General features: G+C 46.4%; 1 protein-coding gene across 1 annotated transcript in view; it reads right to left on the bottom strand.

Annotated features, from left to right (window-relative positions):
- The window catches only part of ylpm1 (YLP motif containing 1), a 35,423-nt gene extending 11,388 nt beyond the window's left edge, over nt 1-24,035 (bottom strand). Inside the window, exons 1-17 of the mRNA XM_080525140.1 lie at nt 23,236-24,035; nt 22,530-22,751; nt 21,472-21,666; nt 20,652-21,241; nt 17,859-20,369; nt 14,021-14,135; nt 13,693-13,834; nt 13,490-13,579; nt 13,222-13,393; nt 12,793-12,971; nt 11,537-11,691; nt 2,646-2,708; nt 2,059-2,178; nt 1,649-1,825; nt 1,479-1,562; nt 1,270-1,353; nt 969-1,043 (exon numbers count right to left, since the gene is read on the bottom strand). Of these exons, the coding sequence (XP_080381266.1) occupies nt 969-1,043; nt 1,270-1,353; nt 1,479-1,562; nt 1,649-1,825; nt 2,059-2,178; nt 2,646-2,708; nt 11,537-11,691; nt 12,793-12,971; nt 13,222-13,393; nt 13,490-13,579; nt 13,693-13,834; nt 14,021-14,135; nt 17,859-20,369; nt 20,652-21,241; nt 21,472-21,666; nt 22,530-22,751; nt 23,236-23,823 (5,562 nt within the window). The 5' untranslated portion in view covers nt 23,824-24,035. The remainder of the gene's footprint in view (nt 1-968; nt 1,044-1,269; nt 1,354-1,478; nt 1,563-1,648; nt 1,826-2,058; nt 2,179-2,645; nt 2,709-11,536; nt 11,692-12,792; nt 12,972-13,221; nt 13,394-13,489; nt 13,580-13,692; nt 13,835-14,020; nt 14,136-17,858; nt 20,370-20,651; nt 21,242-21,471; nt 21,667-22,529; nt 22,752-23,235) is intronic.
- Nucleotides 24,036-24,557: the final 522 nt, after the last annotated feature.

The raw sequence follows: 24,557 nt of genomic DNA, 5'->3' as shown, positions 1-24,557 counted from the left end.
GTTTTCCTGCTAATTGAGAGTGAGGATATCGACTCAATGATGAACAGTTAGCTGAGTTCACAGAGTGAGTAATGAGGGATTTCAAGTGAGTACTTGTTTTCACTGAACATGTTCCAAGTCGCACTGCTATGTGTCTCCAGCCAACATACTAAAGATTAAATATAAAATATATAGATAAGAAATTCTACCAAATGGATTATTATTGTAGCTACTGAACATTGATTGCACTGATCAACACATTTCATAGTTCTGATTAATGAAATAGAATAAAAAGAGAATTAAGTGCCTTGGTGCAAATAGGTACTGCATCTACTAGCCTATATCATCTTCAACACCACAAGTAGTCATTTCAAAGAAGCTTCTACATTACATATGACTTTGGCAGTGCGGCCATTTTATGAAACCTATCATCATGTGAAACATGATGGATTCAATTTTATAAATTTGTAAATTGTTATGGGCCTGCTATTCTAACATAAAAAATAATTAAATCAATGAATCTGAGGTATGTTATGCCATACCTAATTATCCCAACTTGGGAAAAGTGTATGAAATCTCAACAAGAGATAATAGATAAGACTTACCATCTAAAGAGAAACTACCACCATGATAAATTAAAAATATATATTTGACTGACTCAAGTTAAGTTTAATAGATGAACAAATACTAAACTAATTTAGGCTTCTTTATTTACCAATCATACCTATTTGTGAGATGAAGCCTAAGACAATGATCCATGGACGTTCTATTCCATTATTTTCTATTAAGAATTAGACTAAAGTAAAACACAAACTTAAGACAAAGTTTAAAACATACTTTAAAACTACAAGCCAGCTAGCATTTGTAATCACTGCAATGGCATTGTGATTGTGACCATCTTAGATGGACTTTGTCAATGGTGGATATGAGCACATATTACTGGAGTTGGACAACTATACAGCTACAAGGGCATGCTGTTTGCTTCCTACCAGATCTCCCTCCTCCTCCTCCTCTTTCTTGGGTTCCTTGGGCTCATCCTCAGGATTAAAATCTTCCATTTCAACCTTGAACAGAAGATTTTCTAATGAATATCATCCAACATGTCATCCACTGTCTTGTCACCTTCATAGGCTTAGGTGTACACTCCATGTTCTTGACAAACACGAGTCCACTGTTTAGAGGGTATTGAATGATGCTCTTTCAGCACCTCTTCTATAGGAACTACAGATTATCAAACAAAGACCCTGACATCTAATCATCCAAAAAGTAAGTCTTCTAACAACAACATACCTCTTCAATGGCAGCATCCTGAAGCAGAGACCTGACATCCAGGCGCACCATGTGACGTGGCGAGCTTTCCCAGTTACTGGACATCTGTACAACAACATTGAATCAATAACATGCATTGAATATTTGTGGTCGATCACTGTAATTTGTTATGCTTACAGTACTCTTGAAAATGCATTGGTGAGCTCTGCATGTAGAGGGTCAACACAGACCTTTGTTATGTCCTTTAGCTTCCGCCCATGGACATTTCTCTTAGCGCAAGTCTGACTGTCTCCAGTGATTTCAGCCACGTACACCTGGGGAAAGATCCATTTGGTTGCTTGTTAATTTAATTTCAAATGTATCAATTTTAGAGAGAAGTTGCATTAAACCTGTGACTCACCTCAAAACCCTTAGTTTTGGCTGCACTCCAGAACTGATCAAAGTATTTCACCTTGTCGTTAATGGCATCGATAATAATAAAGGGGAAAAAGCCGTCGTCGAGTGTTTTCCTAAATGTTTTAAGCATGCTACTTCTGTAGGTATCCTCCATTTCTGGCTCATACTCGTATTCGAGAACCTGACAAATGGAAGTAGGTGGACATTTGTTAAGAGAATAAAACATGTTAACAGTTCCCATCATATTGAAATGTTCAGATCAAATTACAATCAATATGCACATTTAAAAGATAGAGTCTGCACTTACATTAACACAGACCATTTCCAAATACAACAGGCTTCTCATGGGCATTATGACAACAGCCTCTACAGAATGATAGTACTTGACCAAACCAGAGGCCAAGCAGGACAAACCTTTAGTTTAATCCGTTTGCCAGTATCAGGGTCCTTCTCCACTTTTTCGATCTCAGTCATGAAGTAGTCGTCTAAGCCAAGCACTCTGGGTGGGGCGCCACCACACTCCACCTCTTTGTCCTTAATGATGTAAACAATATTTTATCTAAGAAAGAGAGGCAGTACTTGGCCGCTGCAGGAGTGGCAAAAAATAAGTAGTAAAATAGCAAAGATGGTGCAAATAATTGACTTGTGTGTCAAACTGGTGAGAAACAAATGACAAGAAAGAATTCTAAATCCTTCCAAACACACCATACTTCCCCACTGGAACAATTATTATACATTTTTCTTTTCAAAAAAATAAATAAATAACTGGCCATTTTTAAATACATTTTTGCCAGTTAGCAGATGCTTTTATCCAATTAAAGATTACAGGGACAGTCTCCCTGGAGTAATTTTGGGCTAAGTGCCTTACTCAAGGGCACACTAGTGGTGGTGTTCCCAGGTGGGATTTGATCTTCTGATCACCAGTCCAACTCACTATCCACTCGGCCAGGCCACCACTACCACAGACACTCTCAGACAATGCCAATTCTGGCCCAACTCACCCGCATCAGCTTTGCAACATGACTTTTCCCACTACCTGGAAGCCCCCTCATTATGATGACAATCTGGGGAACCACAAGAACATACAGGTTATGGCAGTGGTCTTCAACCAGGGGTCCGCAAAGGTACTGCAGGGGGTCCGCCAATTTTTGTCATAATAATTGACAATTATTCACCAAATTGACAATTGTTCACCAAAATAATTTGTGAGAATTAAAAAATATAACAAATTATATTGAGTAAAGTACAAGCATTAATAGGCAATAATACACTACTTTTGACAAAAACTATTTACAAAATAAATGATTCCCATGATGCAGTCTAACATAACGTTAGCAAAAAAAAAAAAAAAAACTGTCTAGCAAGCTAGGTGTTGGTTAAAATGGTGCAGTTCGGTCTTTGTTGTGAAATTAACGTTAATCAATAACGGGAAATTATTGTCAATCATAAACACATATAGGCTAATAACTCAGCATATAAATAATAAGGTGGAATAAAAGGTGAATTAAGTAAATATAAAAGTTATTATAGGCCTTAAAATGTGACACATTAAAAAAAAATATATACATATGGGGGTCCCTGTTCTGTTTGTCTCGCGTCCAAGGGGTCCTTGGGCTGAAAAAGGTTGAAGACCCCTGGGTTATGGCACTTGGATAGACGTTATTAGGGATGCACGATATTATCGGCACCGATATTTATCGGCCCGATAATGGGAAATTAATGTTTATCGGTTTTATAAAATTTTAGCCGATATTTAGCCGATAATATGAAGCCGGAAATATTTCTGCTTCCGGTTTCCGCGCTCATGCTGCTGCGCCTGCGTACAGGCACGCAGTGTGTATAGACGAGACGAGAGCGAAACATGAGAGCTTCCCCGGTGTGGACATTCTTCACAGTTTCTGAGGCAGATAGTGCGTTTGCAATTTGCAATACATGTTCGACAAAAGTTCGGAGAGGAGGGCAAAGGTCTACGAGTTACAACACAACAAATCTCATAAGTCACCTTAAGATTCACCATTGCAAGCACGCTGTATGGAAGGAATATTAAGCACTAGTAGTAGTAGCAGAACAAGGTAGCCTAGCCGCGAAAAAAAAAGCTGCTGTGCCTATTGAACACGCATTTGAAAACTGCAGGAAGTTCACTCGAGACAGCTCAAAGGCTCAAGCAATCAATGAAAAAATAATGGAGTTGATGGCCTCGACGACCAGCCTTTCTCTGTAGTAGAAGATAAAGGATTTCGCCAGCTAATTTCACATTTAGAGCCCCGGTATACACTCCCAAGTCGCCGCTATTTTGCAGACGTGTGCCTGCCTGCTATGTATGATACAGTCGCCACACACATCCATAGTCTGATCGATACTAGCGTAAGCCAGATAAGTTTTACCACGGACATATGGACTTCTGACGTTAGTCCAGTCAGTATGCTTAGTTTGACGGCCCAGTGGCTGGATGAGGACTTCAATATGAAGAAGACACTGCTGCATGCGCAGGAGTTCTCCGGTTCGCATACGATAGTTATGGAGATAGACTCCAGTTCTATGAGTGGAGCGGAGCCCCATAGGGGAGCTCTGCTCCTATTGGTTTACCCGCTACCTAAAGTAGCCAATGACTGAATTTTTCAATGCCTGCGCCCGCCTGGGGTGCTATATAAAGGGGCGTACTTCGCTCCATCATTCTCCCAAACATACAAAACAGCCGGGTTTGAACAAGTCGAAGTGGGCCAGCAGCCCTATGGGGCTCCGCTCCACTCATAGAACTGGAGTCTATCTCCATAACTATCGTTCTATATCGTGGAGCTCCGCCCCATAGGGGAGCTCTGCTCCTATTGGTTTAGGCGGAGCGAGCGAGGCCAAATGTACCCCCACTGAGACTATTAGTCCGAAAACAATCTCAGCGGCACCCAGAGCTGACCACTGATGTTGGTTCAAGACACCCTTAAAAAGTTGGCCCAACCCACACCGAGTCTGCTCCACTGATCTAGCCCTTACGTGAGCACGTAGGGTTGTAGATCTAACGGAACATGTCCTGGAGGAGGGTCCCCTCCCCAGGCACATCCGTAATCATCCTGACAGCACTTGAATAGAATCCCCAACCAGGGTAATCCAAGTGCCTTCGCCACTACATCAGTCATCAGCAAAACTGAGAACCGAATGAGAAAAGGATGAGGAAGAAATATCACTTACCTAACCCTTACGTTGGGTTGTTGATCTAACAGAACATGTCCTGGAGGAGGGTCCCCTCCCCAGGCACATCCGTATTCATCCTGACAGCACTTGAATAGAATCCCCATGACCAGGGTAATCCAAGTGCCCTTCCCACTACATCAGTCATCAGCAAAACTGAGGACAGAATGAGAAAAGGATGAGGAAGAATATCACTGACCTAACCCTTACGTGAGCACGTAGGGTTGTTGATCTAACGGAACATGTCCTGGAGGAGGGTCCCTTCCCCAGGCACATCCGTATTCATCCTGACAGCACTTGAATAGAATCCCCATGACCAGGGTAATCCAAGTGCCTTCCCCACTACATCAGTCATCAGCAAACTGAGGACAGAATGAGAAAAGGATGAGGAAGAAATATCTTTCAAGTAATACCGTACAAAAAGTGATGGCGACGACCAAGACGCCGCCTCACATATCTCCTCCACTCCCACTCCCCTGAGAATGGCCACTGATGTGGTCATGCCCCTGGTGGAATGAGCCCGAATGCCAGTCGGCACGGGCTGCCCCTTCGATTCGTATGCGAGGCTAATAGCCTCGCAAATCCAATGGGACAGCCTCTGCTTCGAGAGTGGTGTCCCGGCTTTCTGTCCGCCATAGCAGATCAGAAGCCGGGGAGAAGATCTCAGTCCTGCCGTGCGCTTCACATGTTGTGCCAACGCGCGCACCGGACATAGACAATGTAAACGCCTCTCCCTCTCTCCGTCGTGAGGAGGAGGAAAAAAAGGCGCTCAGAGCACAGCTCTGAACCCTAAACCCACGATTAACCGTAGGGATAAAAGCCGGGTTAGGGCGTAATACAGCTTTTGTTTCGTCATCAGATATGATCAAACAATCTGCCCGTGACGAGAGAGCGCACAAATCACTCACTCGCTTAGCCGTAGTCAAGGCGAGGAGTAGACTCGTCTTGAGAGACAATAAAACGCAACGACACAGTGACAATGGGTTCGAATGGGGGCACGCACAGCGCCTCTAGCACAATCGACAGGTCCCATTTTGGCATTAGAGTCCTATGAGGACGTCTAAGCCTACACACTTCAGTCAAAAAACGCTTAACCAGCGAATGACTGAAAAACAGTGTCGTTGTCGCAAAACCCTCATGACAAGTTGAGATGGCAGCCGCGTAAACTTTAATAGTTCCCGCCGCCAATCCCTTGTCAACAGCGACTGTAAGAAGCACAAGAACGTTTCGAGCCGACAGCAGACAGGGTCAACGTCCTGTCCCTCACACCACTGTGTAAAACTCGCCAGCGCGCCGCATATCCCTTTGCAGTGGATTGCGCGCGCGCACTCTGAATGGTCTGAATGACCGCGTCTGTCAGACCCCTGCGTTCTAACAAATCCCTCAGTAACCAGGCAATGAGGGGGCCCCCCCTCATAGGCGGCCCCCTCACCAAGCCTCTGGCTTGAGAGAGTGCATCTTGTCGATGAGGTATGGGCCATGGGCCCTCTACCAACATCTCCATTAGTTCCGGAAACCACGGGGCTCCGGGACGGTCCGGGGCTACAAGAATTAACTCTAGCCTCTCTGACCTCACTCGTGCCAACAGTGGAAGGATAGATGTCAGGGGGGGGAACGCGTATAACAGGACCCTCGGCCATGGGTGGTGTGCGAATGTATCGACTCCCAATGGCGGGTTGTCCTGTTCGCGCAGGGAGAACCAAAGGCGACACTGCGCATTCGTCCGTGACGCAAACAGATCCACTTCTGCTTGCCCGAACCGTGCCCAAATCAGCGACACAATGGAGGGTGCTAACCTCCAGTCGTCGTCCCTCGGGCCTCCCCGTGATAACAGATCTGCTCCTTCGTTGAGCAGACCTGGAATGTGGAGAGCTTTTAGCGAACTCAGGCGACTCCGTGCGCGATGACGCGCGGGTCTCTCCAGTAGCTCAGGTCGGTTTTGACCGATCTCGGTATTACAATCAACTTGCGACGGTGTCTCACTGGAACCAGTCGCAGTCGTGCGAACCACCTCTGCAGTCTGCGCATGTGTAATAGGCCTAAGGGGACCACTACATGGACTGCAGACATCAGTCCTAGTAAGGACATCCTTGACAGAGCGGTGATTGTATTTGTCACTCGACACACCCGGAGAGCTGACGTCAGTGTCGCTCTCCGTGGTGCCGATAAACTGGCCCTCATCTCGGCAGTATCCACTGAATGCCTAGATAGGAAAACTGTTGAGCCGGCCACGGAGCACTCTCTGTCCAGTTGACAGCTAACCCCAGCTGAGCGAGGTGCTGCACCAGTGAGGTTGCGTCCCGAATGGCTCGATTTGGGTATTGGGCCAAACCCAGTAGGTCGTCGAGATATGCTAATATGCGTATCCCGTTTCGCCTCAGTGGTTCGAGTGCTGTCTGCACGCATTTGGAGAAAGTTCGAGGAGCAAGCGCGTACCCGAGGGGCAGGCGCGTGTACTCGTAAACCTTCCCTTGGAAGGCAAAACGTAGAAATTTCCTGTGCCTCTCTGTGATTGGCACATGAAAATACGCGTCCCTCAGGTCTATTGTCACTGCGCTCTTTGTTAGGAGATTCGTAATCTCCTCCTGGAGCGCACGTGTTTTTATCGGGCAGGACAAAACAGTCCCTCTCACGCCCCTGAAGGGCGGAGGAGGCTGAATGAACTGTAGTGTATATCCCCTCCTCAATGTCCTGTCTAGCCAGCCCGACAGAATACCTGCCCCTTCTAGCCATTCCGTATAACGCAACGACAGCGGCTGGGCCGTCTGTTGTGGTGCAGTCGACAGAAAAAAACTTGAATTTCTGTATGACCCCAGCCGCCGCTGCCCACCGAGGAGGTGGCACAGCCCAAGGTGGGGTCATTTCGAAAGGGATGGGCTGCCGTCTGTAAAGAGTGTTTGTTATGTGTAACAATGCTCTTTATTGACGCAAGTTTATTATGCCTGATAATCAAAAAACCGGCCGCACGCTCATGAGCTGGGCCAGGTCTTGATAGACATGGAGGGTTTTTTGATGTAAATAACAGTCCCTCTATACGGCTACATACAGGGGTGTTTAACCCGCTACGTGTCGTGATAGGGGTAAGTCCGTTAGGCAGAGAGCTGGCCACACGCCGGTAAGCTGGGCCAGTCTCCGGTTTGTTTCTAACCGGTAGCGAGTCGACCACACTCTGACAAGGCAGGTCGATCTCCGCTCTGGTAGATAACGGTCCCGCTATACGGCTACAGACAGGGGTGTTTAACCCGCCTCGTGTCGTGATAGGGGTAAGTCCGCTAGGCAGAGAGCTGGCCACACGCCGGTAAGCTGGACCAGTCTCCGCTTTGTTTCTAACCGGTAGCGATTCGACCACACTCTGACAAGGCAGGTGGGTCTTCGCTCTGGTAGATACCATGGAAAATCCTCCTTAGGGATGGTTTGCCGTCTGTAAAGAGTGTTTGTTTTGAGTAACAATGCCCTTTATCGACGTAGGTTTATTATGCCTGATAACCAAAAAACCGGCCGCACGCTCATGAGCTGGGCCAGGTCTTGATAGACATGGAGGAGTCTTTGATGTAAATAACGGTCCCTCCATACGGCTACAGACAGGGGTGTTTAACCCCCTTCGTGTCGTGATAGGGGTAAGTCCGCTAGGCAGAGAGCTGGCCACACGCTGGTAAGCTGGGCCAGTCTCCGCTTTGTTTCTAACCGGTAGCGATTGGACCACGCCCTGACAAGGCAGGCGGGTCTCCGCTCTGGTAGATAACATGGGAAAATCACCTTTACTGAAAAAGTAAGGTGGGGATTTTCCTTCCTTTGCCTCTTTATGAGGTAGCAGCCATGAAGAGGAAACCGGTGGTGGGGTCATTATCGACCCCTCCGCCAGTGAAACCGGGTCACGCTGCCGTGGGGGGCCGTAGCGGGCCCTCCCAGTGGTCAACGGCGGGGGCTGGGGATGCCGAGTGGGGCATGGCTCCGTCGGTAGAGGTGGAGCCAGTGCCGCATCACGCCGAAAAACTCAGTTTCGCAGCCGTTGACGGCCTAGTCGTCACCACGGCGGAAGAAGAGGTGGAGGGTCGCTGGAGAGGGAGGTGGCTGCTTCTTAGCCTCCTCCATCGCGGCCAGGCGCTTCGTCATGGTGTCCATGGCGGGACCGAATAGCCCTTGTCTCTCTATTGGAGCATTCAGTAGGGCCATCCGGTCCGCCCCGGTCATGGTGGTGAGAGACAGCCACATCTGTCGCTGCTGCACCACCGCGTTTGCCATCAGGCGACCCCCACAAACCGCGACGCCCTGGGCCAGGTACATCGTCGCGGCACTGAGCTTGCTCAGAAGCTTCGCCTCCGCTGCAGACAGACCGTTGGGTCGGTCTGTGGTGATTTTCGCAATGGCGGCGTTAAACACGGCGATGTTATTTGATGTCAGGGCCGGCTGAGCGGGCCGGCTGAGCGGGCGGGACCATCCCTACTTGGGGAGGTGCCTGCCCAGAACGCCGCTCTGGGGCCTGTCCGGACGCATCATCGGCAGAGCTATTCGAGTCGGATAGCATCCCCGAGATAGCGCCCGCCAGGGGAACGCTCTCCTTGAACCAGGCCATCCCCTTTCGCCTTTCCGCGACGGAAAGGAGGTGGAAGGGGAGGCAGCTGGGGGAGGCGACCAACGCCGCCTCGGCATGTTCGGGGCCGAGGCAGACGTGGCAGAAGTCGTGCTTGTCCTCCGCTGCTAGGAAATCGCAGCGGCAGGTGTCCCGGAGGAACTTCTTCGTGGTCGGCGGCGGACGATCCATCGCTGAAGGGAAAAGTCTCCTCCGCTGAAAAGTGTCCTCCGCTGCTTGGAAGTCGCAGCGGCAGGCGTCCCGGAGGAACTTCTCCATAGGCGGCGGACGATCCATATCTTGAAGGGAAAAGTCTGGCGGGTTCTCCAGTCTTAGTAGTCGTCCTTCTCAGTCTTCAGATATAAACCCGTGCTGAACTTTTTGGGAGAATGATGGAGCGAAGTACGCCCCTTTATATAGCACCCCAGGCGGGCGCAGGCATTGAAAAATTCAGTCATTGGCTACTTTAGGTAGCGGGTAAACCAATAGGAGCAGAGCTCCCCTATGGGGCGGAGCTCCACGATATAGAACTGCGACAGCCATCCGCGGTAATAAATTACTCTTAGGTGAGCCTTTTTTGTTTTCATAAAAGGAGGCCAGATCTTGGCTAAAAAAAGCATTGTGCACTGTCTATAACAGATTCTGTTTGTTAGAGGAAATAATAAATGAACATTTGAAGAGTCAGAAGTGTTCTCTTTGTTGTGTTAACAATAGTGATGTAAGTTAGATTTGGTGAGATCACTATGGAATATTAAATCATCAATCTTTGCTCACTACATAGCCTCACTACAGGTGTGCATGAACTACAGGTTATCAACTGTGAAATGATATCTGAATGGTCTTTATTGTCATTGATATACGGTAGTACAGGTACCAAACAACGAAATTTGGGAGGGGGGGCTCCCCTGGTGCTAGGAAAGTTTTAAAAAATATATATATCGGTTATCATATCGGTTATCGGCCACGAGAAGCGGGTAAACATCGGTATCGGTATCGGTTGGAAAAAATGCATATCGTGCATCCCTAGACCAGCGGTTCCCAACCTTTTTGGACTCAAGGCCCACTTAAACATCTCAAAAGTATTCGCGGCCCACACAGGCATTTTATGGACGCGTAAAACGTTTTCTTGTGTCTCATCATTATTCTCTTATTATTATTATTATTATTGGAGATTCCATATGCATCATCATACAATCATCATACATACAGTGCAGTAGGCCTAGTACAGGGGTCTGCAACCTTTACTATCAAAAGAGCCATTTTTGGCCCAAAAAATAAATACAAATCTGTCTGGAGCCACAAAATATATTTGAATCTTATAATGAAGGTAACACTGCCTATTAAGTCTAAATTAGCCTATCAACATTACTAGTAAGTGTAAATGAGCATTCATTAAAATGTTTTAGGCCTGGCAAATGTATTTGCTTAGCACATGCATACAACCGAATGCAAACGTATTGTGCTTTACAAAAGTGAAACACTAGGATAGTGTAAAGGGGGTCTGGGGTTTTTTGCATTTAAAAGGGGGTCTGGGTTTTTTTGCATTTAAAAGTAGGCAAATAGGCTCCTGTTCATCGATGTGCGTCGCCGATGTCCGTATATAAATCTAGCCACAACGTTGTAGACAATGTGGATAGTTTCCTGCTTTGCCTGCCGCCGTACTTTGTCAATCCCTGTGGATATAGGTCTACTCTACGAAAAAAACGTCACATCCAGTCTCATGTTGGGTCCAGTCAAAATGTATAATACTAGTCATGTGCCAACATATCCGAATCCTATTGGCCCTCGTACAACATTACAGCGTAAGCAGGGAGTTTCCATATAATTTGTGGTCAAAGCCACAGGGAGCCACTGAAGATGGGCAAAAGAGTCACAGAGGTTGCCGACCCCTGGCCTAGTAGTAGCACACTAATGATGCATTTTTGAAGGTTTTAAAGAAAAAAATACAGTACCATGCATGTATTTTTTTTTATTAAAACGTTTTTGTTTCATAAAAAAATGATTTTGCCTATGATTCGGCAGCCCACTTGCAGTACTCTCGCGGACCACCAGAGGGCCGCGGCCCATAGGTTGGGAATCGCTGCCCTAGACGTTATAAAGTGAAGCTTGAAGTAATTGAGGGAAAGCAGCCATTTGCACCCTTTCAGGTCGAGTAGATCTGCCGGGTGGTTTGAGAAGATCTTCCACGTTCTTGGTCTCTGGTTTCTTCTCGACCCGTGCCGGCGCAGGGGGTGGGGGAGGCAGTGACGATGCCGGTCCAGGGCCTCTCTCCTCTGGATAACCTCTCCTGTCACCTGAGGTAAGGTTCAATCAGCATCACTCACATCCTGGGCCAATAGCTTACAATAAATGTATCCATCACATAGAGAATTGTATGAGAAAAACAATGGTCCAAACCCCATGGTTCTATCATGTATGGTTCAAACGTTATCAAGGTTTACCTCTTTACATACACATGACAATTACTGGAATTTATCTCAATAGAATCTAGAGTAGACCTAACAAGTGGTCACTGCTATGCAGAAATGGAACGCAAATTATGAAATTCAGCTTTATCTTTTAAACTATTCATTTTTATTACACAACCCTATATATCATTATTTTAAGAATTTTAAGACCTATATTAATAGCAAATGGGAACATTGATCATGCAATTCATAGAGAGCCAGCTGACGTTACAAGTTAGCCAGACCATTCACACAAACAGCATCTAGTGGGCGAGAGTAGACGAGGGCTCCACTTGAAGTTACAACCAGAGCTTGAGGAGGCGACATTTTCTAATCAAAATCCGCTGGCTACAAGACAAACATATATCTATATGTATATATTTTTTGATAGAAAACAAGTTGAATTTAATAGAAAACCATCCGCAAAGACGATCAGAAATAAATAACGATGCGTATCTTTCAAGTGTCTCCTTAAAATTGCCATAGAAAAAAAACCTCTGATGTGAGGAGAATTGCGGGTACACCAATAGGAAGTCAAGATGCCTTACATACATTTGACGTGTCCATTAAATTGATTACTATTGGTCCAAGCAGCGGAAATTGCAAGAAAGAGAGCTTGTAAATAGTCGAAAATCACCGGAGATAGGGATTAGAACGGCGCCACTGAAAGCGGTAGTGAGTAGCAACGGTAACGTTGAAATGACAGTCTTAAAACAATAAGTACATCGAAAACAAGTACACAGAGCTAAAACTATAATACATATGGACATGTATGTTGACACATGTAAGACAACATTTTTCAAAGATGTAATTTTTATGGTGATAACCCTGGCTAAACCCCGTTTTCGCACGTTCTATGACCAGTGGGTGGACACCCTACTAGCTGTACTTGAAGTAGGTAAGCAGCATCTATTAGCATCTGGTTAGAGGGAGCAGCACTTCACTTACCATAGGGTGAGGAGCCATGGTCGTAACGCTCAGGCCCACTGCGCTCGTAAGGGGGTCTGTCGTACCCGGGTCTCCCATAGGGCTCATCTCGGTCACGACTGCTACGACTGCCCTCCCTCTCCCGCATGTCCCTGTCCCTCTCTCTCTTGCCTGGGCGTGGAGGGGGCCCGGGTGGTAGTCTACAGAGATGAAGAGAGGATGATGAATATCTCATCTCTTAAAGAGCGTTGCACATCTCAAACAGGCAGTATTCATAAGACTACAACCAGAAGGACTAGTCACACAACACTATGTGAGACAGTACCTTTCGTCAACAACCATGGACTGTTTGCTTGAGGCAAAAACAGACAAAAACAAAAGTTACACATTTATAAAAAGTTCTTCCAGACAGCAATGGTTGTCAAACCCCACAAAAAGGAGCAGGAATACCTGTCATCTCTGGGAGGATAGCGCTCCCTCTCATATCGTTCTCTCTCGAAATCCATAGGAGGCTTGTCTCTGTAGATTTCCCTTTCCCGGCTGTATTCCCTGCGCTCCGCATAAGTGTCCCGCCTGTCGTAATATGGGTCTCTGTTGTAGGGGTCTCTCTGGCCAAGAGGTTCTAAGGGGGGAAAGTACACTTGTTATTAAAGAAAGGGGAGTGCATTTACCTCTCACATACTGTAGAAAGTACAATGATAGTCCATAAGATAGAAACCTTTTTCGTAAATTCTCTCTGAGGGTACTGGATCCGGCCTCAACACAATCCTCTCTCCATAAGATATTCGTTCCACAGTCGTTCCAGGTTCTGCAAATTCAATGAGGGATAAGTACCTTACAAAACAATGTGTACAACATCTTTCAAGAGTCTAAAAAAGTGTTTCTACAAGAGCTTCCAAAATGTTCTTTATATATCATTACCGTGTCCATGACCATAATCCACTGTCTTGGGAATGACTGGTGATTTGTGAACAGCAGAGGACAGGAAACCAGTATCTGGGGGCATGGCATCCCAAAGTGTATTACCATGTGCCTTTCCAGATTCAGCCATAAGATTGGTAGCCTGCAATGGAAATAAAATATCGAACAGCTTAGCATATGTTCATGACAAAAAAAAAAAAGAGTATAAAAGACATTATTATCTGTTTAAATTATCATTATTATTTATACTCTAATTATCTGAAAATATCACTGACCACACCCACACACAATAACATTGTAAAACATGTCACACATCTATTTGGTTTACCTTTAGGGCATTCCTGACTTCTGGAGGGATTTCCAATCCCAGGAGACTTGCTGAGAGCTCAGGCTGGGGTTCAGACTGGGGTTCCCCTACAGAGGTCTTACCCTCCTGCATCTCTCTGTTTACCAAAAAAGCACACACTATTGAATTCTGTGGAGAACACCTAAAAAATTACTTGTTATAGGTGCAATGTTATTCTAGCAGTAATTTTTCTTCTTTTATTTATCTTGTAAAACCAGAACCTGATTATTTTTTGTGCTTGTGAAGGGATATTTATTTGAAGTGTTTTATAGTTTGTTTTTTTAAGTACTTGCAATGCTCTGAAGAAATTACTTGAAATTACTACACAATGGATTTTGGAATAGGATTGGGCCTCAAATGTTCAACATATTTCTTGATGGTTGAGCCGATTATGACATTACCGTTATGAATACTGTTGCATTTTTGTTTGTGTGCCTTTTGTGAATTCATCCCTAAAATTGTTGCATTTCAAGTACTATTTCAATAATGTTCTTTAGTAATCCTGTCCATCCCTATTATGAATTATTCAAACAAGGGCCTAATAGAGAAGGACTCATTAAAATGAGTGAGCCCTATAAAATCTGTATTTTCCCCCTGATTCTGATATCGGATTTCTCCGTTTTTGATTGTATTATTTCACTAAAAGGGTAGTGGGTAGTAGTGCTCTCAAAATGAGACTTGGAAACATTAAAGGATGACAAAAATGAATACAATGCATATTATTTCAAATACTAAATGAAATAATAGAGATTTACCAATATTTTTTTTTGCAAATAACTGTGAGTAAGAACATATTGCTCAGTAAAAAGTGCAACATAGGCCATCCAGTTAAACTGGGAACATTTTCATAGCTTTGTATGTAATACAAGCAGCCTACTCCCGGTAGCTTTCCACCGTTTCTTTTCTTTTTACTGCATGACCTATTCGTTTCACAAAAGAGATTGAGGTACTCTGTCATGTGTTTTGCAGTTAATGCTGAATTATGTTTGAAAAAGCGGCTTTTGCCAACAGAAGACAAGAGCCTCTACTGTCATTCTAACTAATTAAGTAAGCTCTGCAGTTGGTGAACAGTCCGCACACACACACACTCTCTCATGCACACACACACACACACACACACACACACACACACACACACACACACATACACACACACACACACACACACTAGGGCTGCACGATTTGGACTAAACTTACATTGGGTTGCTTTAAAGTCAAGCTTCAGTTTAAAACATGTGATGGAGCATTACTAATAGGGCTGCAACTAACGATTATTTTGATAATCGATTAATCTGACGATTATCTTATCGATTAATCGATAAATCGGATACACAAAAAGCGGGGGGGAAAGATTGTTAAAAAAAGTTTTTTTTATTTTTATATTTATTTTGCAAATTGTATTTTATGTTTTCTAAATCAGCCAGGCCTATACATATACATGTGCAAAATGAATAAGTATTAATAAAAAATACAAAATAATATAAATAAAAAAGGCTTTGCTACATCAAATAGGTTTAACAACAGGCCATGGACTATGGCGGTAGATTGTTTCAATAAAGTAGTTGAACTCTAGCTCAATACATGCATTGTTTTAGGTAATAACTTTGCTTAATGTAAAGGTCAGTAACCCAAAGTGCAATATAGGCTACAGACAAGACACTAATGTTTTTATATAACAGATATGCTCCAAAACAATGCAATGTGTCCTCTCACTCCATACAATAGGCTAGGCGACAGTCAGTGCCTCACTCTGCATTTGCATGGAGAGCAGGAGACCATGGAAGGGCTGAGCCCAGCAGGACTTGTATAATAAAACAATAGGAAGTTAGCTGTAACCCTCCTCTATAGAAACATAGTTAGTGTAACCCTCCTCTATAGAAACATAGTTAGTGCTCTGGTTCTCAGCACAGCTACGCAGACTACAGCTGGACGAGCAGCGTAGTGACAGTCAGCTAGCGGCAGCAGCGAGCTAACCCTGCTAGCTAACTCACTAGCATGTCCTGACAGCAGACAGTCATAGGACAGTCATAGGTTCTACCCTTTCCGGCCATAGGTAGCGCTATGATTCGGTATGATTCGCGATGCCTACACCGGCCGCAAGACAGCGTGGCGTGCGTCAACAGGAAGTAGGTTTGTTATGGAAACAAAACCCGGAAAAAAAAAAAAAAGAAAAAAAAAAGACGAATCGATAATGGCATTCGTCGCCAACGAATTTCGTTATCGATTATTATCGATTTAATCGATTCGTTGTTGCAGCCCTAATTACTAACCTGACTCAGATGGTTTGTTTCACACAACCATCTAGGAAAGCTTCATTGGAAGCTGTTTGGAAAAGGGCAGGTACTTTCAACAATACTTGGCAGGTGATTGGATGAATCTGTCTATCACCTTCTATTCTATCATGGACTAATTTCAGAGAGCATTACCACATGATACCATCAAACTGTTAACTGCTCTAATTCTAATGCTGAGAACTTACGTTTTTTTTAAACAGCTGCCATTTTGTTTCTCTCAAGTGTCAACATTTTTTAACAATTCCAATATGAAAATAAAATAGGACCTTTCTACAAACAAGGTTATTTAATTATGGCTCAGGAGCAGCATCTAAATATTGCACATACTGCAATCAAGTTAAATAAAGTGATAATAAAAATGTCCAGTAAAAAAGAATAGGTCCTTTCTGTAAACATTGAAATAGATAAAGCAGGAAAGTACCGTTTGCCGGCAACTCTTCAACTCGTCGTAATGTATGTAAGTGCTCGGCTCGACCGCAGATCGGTTGTTGTTGCATAGTACTCCACATTTTTCAGCTCCGTACGTGCGGGATGGAATCACATTATCTTTTATTGAGCGTTTGGATGAGTTTTTTAAACCCTTCGTTGCTCACAGTGTTAATAGACACCACGTCTTTAGCGAGGTAGTGCGTGATGGAATTGGTTATTTCACGGTGCCTTCGTGAGCCCTTTTCATACGCCGTAACAGACGCAAACGACTCTAAAACTCTAGTTTGCTTAACGTTAGACTGGGCTACGGGACTTTCACTTAACTCTCCGTTTCTGACCGTACACTCGTCATAGAGCTGCCCGTGGTACTTTTTCAAGTGCTGATACAGGTTTGTGGTGTTGCCTCTGGATGTAGAGATTGTTCCACGACAGGTTGTGCGCAACACCTGCCTTTGTTGCACATCTGTCGTCCTAAACCCGAAATACTTACAACAGAAGTGCTGTTTTTCTTCTGGACTAAATCGTTGCTTCTGGCTCTGCTGAAGCCATTTATCCACCATTAATGTTGCTAGCTACTGAAACGTCTTCACAGATTCACACCTGGGCGTTTCACGTGCAGTGTTGTTGTTGGGCGTGTGCGTTCATTGACGTTGAATCCGACGCGCTGTATAATGTGTCCCAAATCGCAGGCGTTGCGATTTGCTAATCGCACCATCTCAAATCGCGATTTCGATTTAAAATCGATTAATCGTGCAGCCCTAACACACACACACACACACACACACACACACACACACACACAGACACACACACTACTTTCTGCAAAACTATTGGGGTGTTGCAGGGTAAAAAGGCATCTATATCATCCAATGGAATTACCATAGAACAAATGAAGTACTTTTCTAATAAATTCAAATGCAATTTGAGATCAGAATTCTGTGATTTCTTTCTTATTATGGGGATATTATAAAAGCATTTTCACTGATAAGATGAGACATATAGAGAAGAAACATAACATTTCACATTTCACAGTAAGTGATATAGAAACGGAATGTAGTGTCTCTTCAAAGAGAACATTGCGTGTCGCTATGAATTACCTTATTAGCTTGAGCTCCTGGGCTGCCTTCAGGATGATCTCATGCTGCCGTTGAGAGAGCGCAAGTATCCCTGCGTTGATCCCCTGGGGTGCGGCCTCCAAAGGACCCTCCTGCACCTTGACAGGTGGAGCTGCCGGTGGTGGAGGTGGAGGGATATCTAGAGGGGCCTCTGGTCGAGTGTCAAAATGGGGTCTGCGATCCTCAAAGTCTGGAGGATACCCCCTCTCTGGTGGAGGTCTTTCCCAATCAGGGGGTGGTGGGTAGTGTGGCTCCTCGCGTCTATAAGGGACGTCGTCTTGGTAGTCGTAGATTCGGGGTTCTCCTCTACCGCGCTCTTCCTCCTCGTATGGGTGTGGCGGAGGCCGCTGTCTTTCAATCTCCCATGCCTCCTCCCTAAAGCGCTCTGGAGGAGGAGGGGGGGCACGGGGGGGATAGGGAGGGTAGTCCCTCTCCGGGCGCTCCCTGTCCCATTCCCCGCTGCGGGGTTTGTAATACTCGTCGTCGTGTTCGTACTCCTGGGGTCGATAGTTGTCTGGTGGCCTTCCGTACCCGTCATCCGGTGGTCCAAAAGCCTCGCTGCCGTAACCGTCGTTGAACCCTTCTTCTAGTACTTCGTGCGGGGGGGGTGGCGGGCGTCGCATTCCTCGACCCATGGGACGATGGCCCATCGGGCGCCTCCTCATGCCCCTCTCCATCATCTCATGGGGTGGGGGGGGAGGTCCTCTGAGATGGGGGGGCCGCGGCCACCCAGGCTCCCTCTCCATGTCGTCGTGGTACGGGTGGTGGTGCTCCATCATGGGGTCTCTCTCCATCATGTCGTGCGGCGGAGGGGGGGGTCGCCTCATGTCTCTCTCCATCATGTCTCTCTCCATCATGTCTTCGTGGTGCATGGGTCGCCCTCGCAGGCCAGGTTCACGGTGCATGGGGGGACCCATGGGGTCCATTTCCATGTCGTCGTAAGGCATGGAGGGCCCGTGAGGGTTGTGGTCCATCGCTGCATGCGGAGGAGGAAGAGGGCGCCTCGGACCCTGTTGCATGAAACCAGAACGGCCACGTGGGGGACGTCCCCGCCCAGGGGGGAACGGTGGTCTCGCACCTTGCATCGGAGGCCTCCTGTCCATCCAATACGGTTCCGCTCCCCCTTCTTCCCAGTACTCAGGTGGTGTCTCAGGCTCTTCCCAGTGCCTATCGAAGGGCTCCCCCCTACCCATCGGGGGGCCTCCTCTCCCAGACTCTTCATAGTGCTCCTCTGTTGGGTAGTAGTGCTCCTCTGGTACCCACATTTCCTCCTCAGGGGGTGGCGCTTCTGATTCCATTCCGCCGGGTTCTTCCAGTGAGGGATCCTGCCACTGGTAGTCTTCCTCTTCTCCGTGTTGTTGTCTTGTTTCCTCGTGCGGGGGCCTGTAGTCATACGGCATCTCCGCTTCCTCCCTGAGCGGTTGGGGATTGAGACCGTACCCATGAGGAGGGCCCTCCGGGCCTCCGTGTGGCCCTCCGCGTCCCATCTGCCCACGTCCTCGCCCCAGCCCGCGGACAGGGCCTGGCGGCTGGCCGCGTCCTGTACCATGGGACATATGTGGGGGGGCCATCTGAGTTTCCCCTCCCTGCTGAAAGCCGGGGAGTTGTTTGGGCATGCCTGGTTTTGGTTGTTCAGGCCCATGAGACTCTTGCCCCTGCAGAGGTCCATTGTTGACATTTTTTGGTGGCCCACCTTGTTGTAGAGTGCTCTTGACAGGGGCAGTGTTCTTCTGAGGCACAGAGGAAGGAGCTGATACTGGGGTTTTAGCAGCAGCATCTGGGGTCTTCTCGTTGTTGGTGGAGTTGTTTGCAGCATCAGTCTTGTTTGGCTCCACCTTTGTCGAAGAAGTCTGAGGAATAGGATCCTTTTGCACAAAAAAGCCATCTAATGAGTCCAACAGGTCTTCTGCCATGTTTTCTGGCTCTGTTGAGTCTTCTGGCTTTGTTTTAGTCTGTGTTGCTTGCTGCTCTTTCCCTGTGGGTTTCCCTAGAGGCTTGGAGTCCGCTGGTGTTTCAACCTTGGTCTGTTGTGGTTTAGTATCCTTGGCAAGTTCTGGTCTAGGTTGGGGACCTTGTTGTACCCCTTGCTGTTGGGGACCTTGCTGGTGGGGACCTTGCTGGTGGGGACCTTGATGTGGGGGACCTTGATGTGGGGGACCTTGATGTGGGGGACCTTGGTGTGGGGGACCTTGATGTGGGGGACCTTGATGTGGGGGACCTTGATGTGGGGGACCTTGATGTGGGGGACCTTGATGTTGGGGACCTTGATGTTGGGGACCTTGCTGTACTCCTTGGTGTGGTCCAGGGGGTCGTTCAAAGCGAGAGGGAGGGCCCTGCCTTGGGGGCTGTTCAAATCTTGCCTGATGCCCAAATCTAGGCTGGTTTCCTCTTGGAGGCTGGTCAAATCTTTGACGCTGGTCAAATCTGGGTGGGGCATTAAAACGCTGAGGCTGCTGCTCAAACCTTGGACCATTCCCTCTAGGACCATCAAACCTGGAGTGAGAGAAACTATATGAATGAGAGCATGTGTTATATGGAACTGTGTTTCCCCTATACATGCATATTAGTAATGCACCCAACTCTAATAACTACTTGCCTCACTAAACCGAACCCTCACTTCATTACTGTAGTACAAAGGAATTACTGATGTCAATACAATGTTGTTACTAGAGTAATTACAGAGTTAATAAACAGGTATTAGAGCAAGCTAATGTAATGCTTGACCATATGTTTCACTGAACAGTGCTCAAGTCACAATATCATGAACACAATTACCTTGGCCCTCTTGGGCTGTTAAATCCTGGGGGTCTAACCCCTATCCCGACTGGGCCTGCTCCCCTCACAGGTGGTCCAGGTGAACTATACGGTTCTGACTGTACCCCCGGGCCAGTGGGACGAGGATATGGTTCTGTAGGTGTGGGGGTGGACAGGCGCGGCGCATTGGGCGCACCCTGCTGCCCAGCTCGAGGGCCCCAGGACCCGTGTTCAGAAGTGGGCGAGGGCTCCATACTGGGAGTGGCTGGCATAGCAGGGCTCGCCATGTGTTGAACTTGCGCCTCCGGTCCAGAATAGGGGTACTGTCCGTAGTCCTGCCGCCCCATCATTCCACTACCGTACTGACTGCCTCCATACGGCTGCATGGCTCGGAGGGTGCTGACCCTCTCTTGCAGGTGGGCATTGGTGGATTTCATCTGATCCTGCCACTGTTTCCACTGACGCTCATAGTCCTCCAGTTGGTCTTTGTGCGGGTAGGACTGGAACTGCTCCTGCCACAGGGTGAAGGTGCGGTCCCACTCCTGGAACACAGGAGCAAACTGCTGCTGCTGCATCTCGAAGTGCCTCAGCTGCATGTCCATGGGCATCGTCTAGAGACCGAGGAAAAACAACAAATGCTATGACAACTTTACCCAGTCCAAACACCTGGCTATAGCAGACATTCAAGACACAAACAGACTGACATTCTGAGCTAAATTATGTAAGATCCTAAGCTATCATTTACATAAGTGGGGGGGGGGGGGGGATATACAGGTCAAAGCAGATATTACATACAAGAGAACAAATAATCATCAAAGTCATGGTGGAAGAAGAAGGCTACCTCTAGATGTGCAGGCTGCTGGACGAACTGCTGGTACTGCCCGAGGATTTCCTGCAGCTGTGAATGCTGCTGCATTAAGGCCTGGTACTGGAAACCTGCCTTCTGCTGCTGCACCTGCTGCCACTGGGCCGCTGCAGCTTGCAACTGCTGCAGGCGGGCCTCCTCTTCGGGGTCTTTGGGGGTGACGACTTCTGGCTGCAAGTGACCCGATAGGAGAGTTAGGATGTAGGCTATCTTCTGAATTACAATTTCCATTTCAACTCTTTACTTTTTGTGATCACATGTGTCAAACTCAAGGCCCGCGGGGCTCATTTTATGCAGCCCGCGAGAGCTTTCAAAGGATATAATTAGCTTATCATTATTATACTTTACAGAAGTACAGTGTCCATAAACTACATTTCCCAGCCAGGGCCGGCCGTTGGCATAAGCTGTCGCTTACGGCCACAACCGCTAGAGGGGGCTACACTTTTGTGACGTTGATTTAGCTCAAGCTACCATCCATCAATCAACATTTCCGCTGACCTAATCGAAAAATATTTGCATGAGCTGTTTCCGTCTATCTAAAGTTTAGATTGAGGGAAACAGCTCATTTCAATCAGGTCAGTCATTCTAAACTGGTTTTCACAAGAACCAGTAAAACACTGTTTTGGACAATGCTTGAGAAAGTAAATATACTTAGAAAGACTAAGGATGCGATCCAAACTTATCTAGTTCTGTGACACAACAGTTCAGCATCTCATCAGCTGTTTAAGGTTCAGCGGTCAAGATTAAATGATATGATTGAATGAAAGCTTCACAGTTGTGCTTGCGTCTCAAAATCATGATTAATCATATTTTCTCATCTGTCAAATGTATGACAGAGCTTCAGAATTTTAGAGTACAGTCTACCTTCTGATTATTCCACATATTCTCATCCAAATAACATTTAGACCAAGCTTTGGCCCATTGTCACAATTGCATATTACACATTACAGTGCCATTAGGCCTGACAAATGCATGTAAAAATGTGAATCAATCATACTGTTATAGAGACTAAATACGGTCTGTTTTTCTTGTACCGTGTCTTCAGGTGGTGGTGGAGGTGGGGGCTCCTCTTTAGGTGGGGGTGGTGGAGGGGTACTTTTGGGAGGTTCTGATGGAAGGGGAGGAGCAGATCCCGAGGACTGGGTTTTGGAAGGTGGTGCTGGACTATCACCCTGGTTCTGATTCTGTTTGGCCTTCTCATTTCTTAGCCTCTGCAAATTCTGAAGGTGCTGTTTGTACCAGTACTGCTGTTGATCCTGGATTGAATAAGCATATCGCAATTAGTTAGATAAACAGCCTAGATTTTGCACAGAAATAACCTGGGGGGTGATTAGGAATGAGCAAGTCGTGTCAACTGTGACCTAAAGTCAACTGTGTTTGTTTCCTGTTCTAACAAAATCTAGTTCATAGACTATAGGTTTAGCATGGATGTCTGGACAGAAAATGTTTAATAGAATTTAAATTACATTTTTGTTAGAACAGGAAATAAACACACAGGAGCTTAGGTGTGCCACATTACCCATTGTCCCAGATTACCTAACAAAAACATGAAATTGAAATGATAATCCATGCTTATTTTGATAAATCTCGCAGGATTTATCAAAAAAAAAAAAAAAAGCCTGGATTTTCCTTTAACGACGTTGATGGAATAACCCCCAGGCCTTGCTACTTCAAACATTGGGTGTCATCACGGGTACTACAATAATGTGAAAACACACGATCATTAAGGATTAGGCCTACCTGTAACGACATCGTGGAAAAATCGGGCTTTTCTTCCTCTGTGGCGGAGGGATTGGCCTGCTGCATACCGTCTTTCTTGTTTACCTCTCTTGTAGCTGGGGTACCATTATTCTGGGGGGCCACCGGTGGTGCCGGCTCGGGCGGGGGAGGCTGGGCCTCCTTGGACGGTGGTGCCGGCTGTGGCGGAGGGGGCTGAGGCCCAGGAGGCCCAGACGGGCCCCGCATAGACGACTGATTCTCATCTTGATAATAGCCATGGGCGCCGGGACCATATCCCCCCCCTGATCCTTCGTCTTGCCACGATGACCCAGGGGACACGGCTGCAGAGCCATAGGTGTTATTAACATTGGTGCTGTTGGGATGCAACACCGACTGGAGCTGTTTCTGGTGGAGCTGCTGCAGCTGCTGCATCTGCTGGAGGTGCTGCTCCCGCAGGCTGGAGAAATGTCCCGGCGCCGGAGCTCCATACCCGAATCCTCCACTCTGGGCCGACGGCCCCCTCGGCTGCTGCGGTCTGGGACCACCGAACTGCTGCGGCGGGGGAGGTGGCTGACCACCACCACCAAAGTTCCCCCAAGAGGGAAACATCCCTGGGGAGTGGGCAACGTGCAGGCCTGGCTTTGTGCTCACACAGGGAGCCGGGCCAGTGGGGGAAAAAAAGCTAAGCTAATGCTATATTACCCTTGGTAGAAGCTGTATCCAAATGCTGTACAAGGAAGCTGTATACAAATGTTGATTATCGATACTGTTTGTATTATGAATAAATAGTAATGTAAATCGTACTTTCGTTTCGTTTTGGCGGTTGGTTCCTTGTCCTTTAAGCTCCGCAGCTAACTGGCTAGCCACCTGAGTGGCGACGAGGGTAGCTGGGTAGAGATGCGTCGCAACGTTTGAATCAAATATTTTAGATGAACCGAGTACTGAAACAAAAGAGTCATTTAGGTGAATCGTCCACAGGTTTGGCTGCTATGTAAATAACACTGTACAATAATAATAATAATAATAATAATAATAATAACACTACACACTACCTGGGTCCGGGCTATATCCTTGTATATCCTCGTAATATCACAACAAAAACACAATATTGGGATAATTATGGTAGATCACAAGTCGTATCCCTGTGGATATTTAGTTTTTTCCCGATCAATTAATCATTGTGCTTCACAAAATGATTTAAAACAGTTAAAAGAAGGCACATACAGTATGGTAAAGTATAAAGTCTTATAGACATAAAAATACAGAGTGAAACGTTTGGACTGAGAATATAGAACATATTAACATTAATGTGTTGGACACATTATAACGTGATAGTGGCGAAC

The sequence above is a fragment of the Nansenia antarctica genome (assembly GCF_963989245.1).
Source record: "Nansenia antarctica genome assembly, chromosome: 1".
NCBI lineage: Eukaryota > Metazoa > Chordata > Actinopteri > Argentiniformes > Microstomatidae > Nansenia > Nansenia antarctica.
The sequence above is the reverse complement of the archived record's forward strand: the minus strand, read 5'-3'. Positions and strand labels throughout refer to the sequence as shown.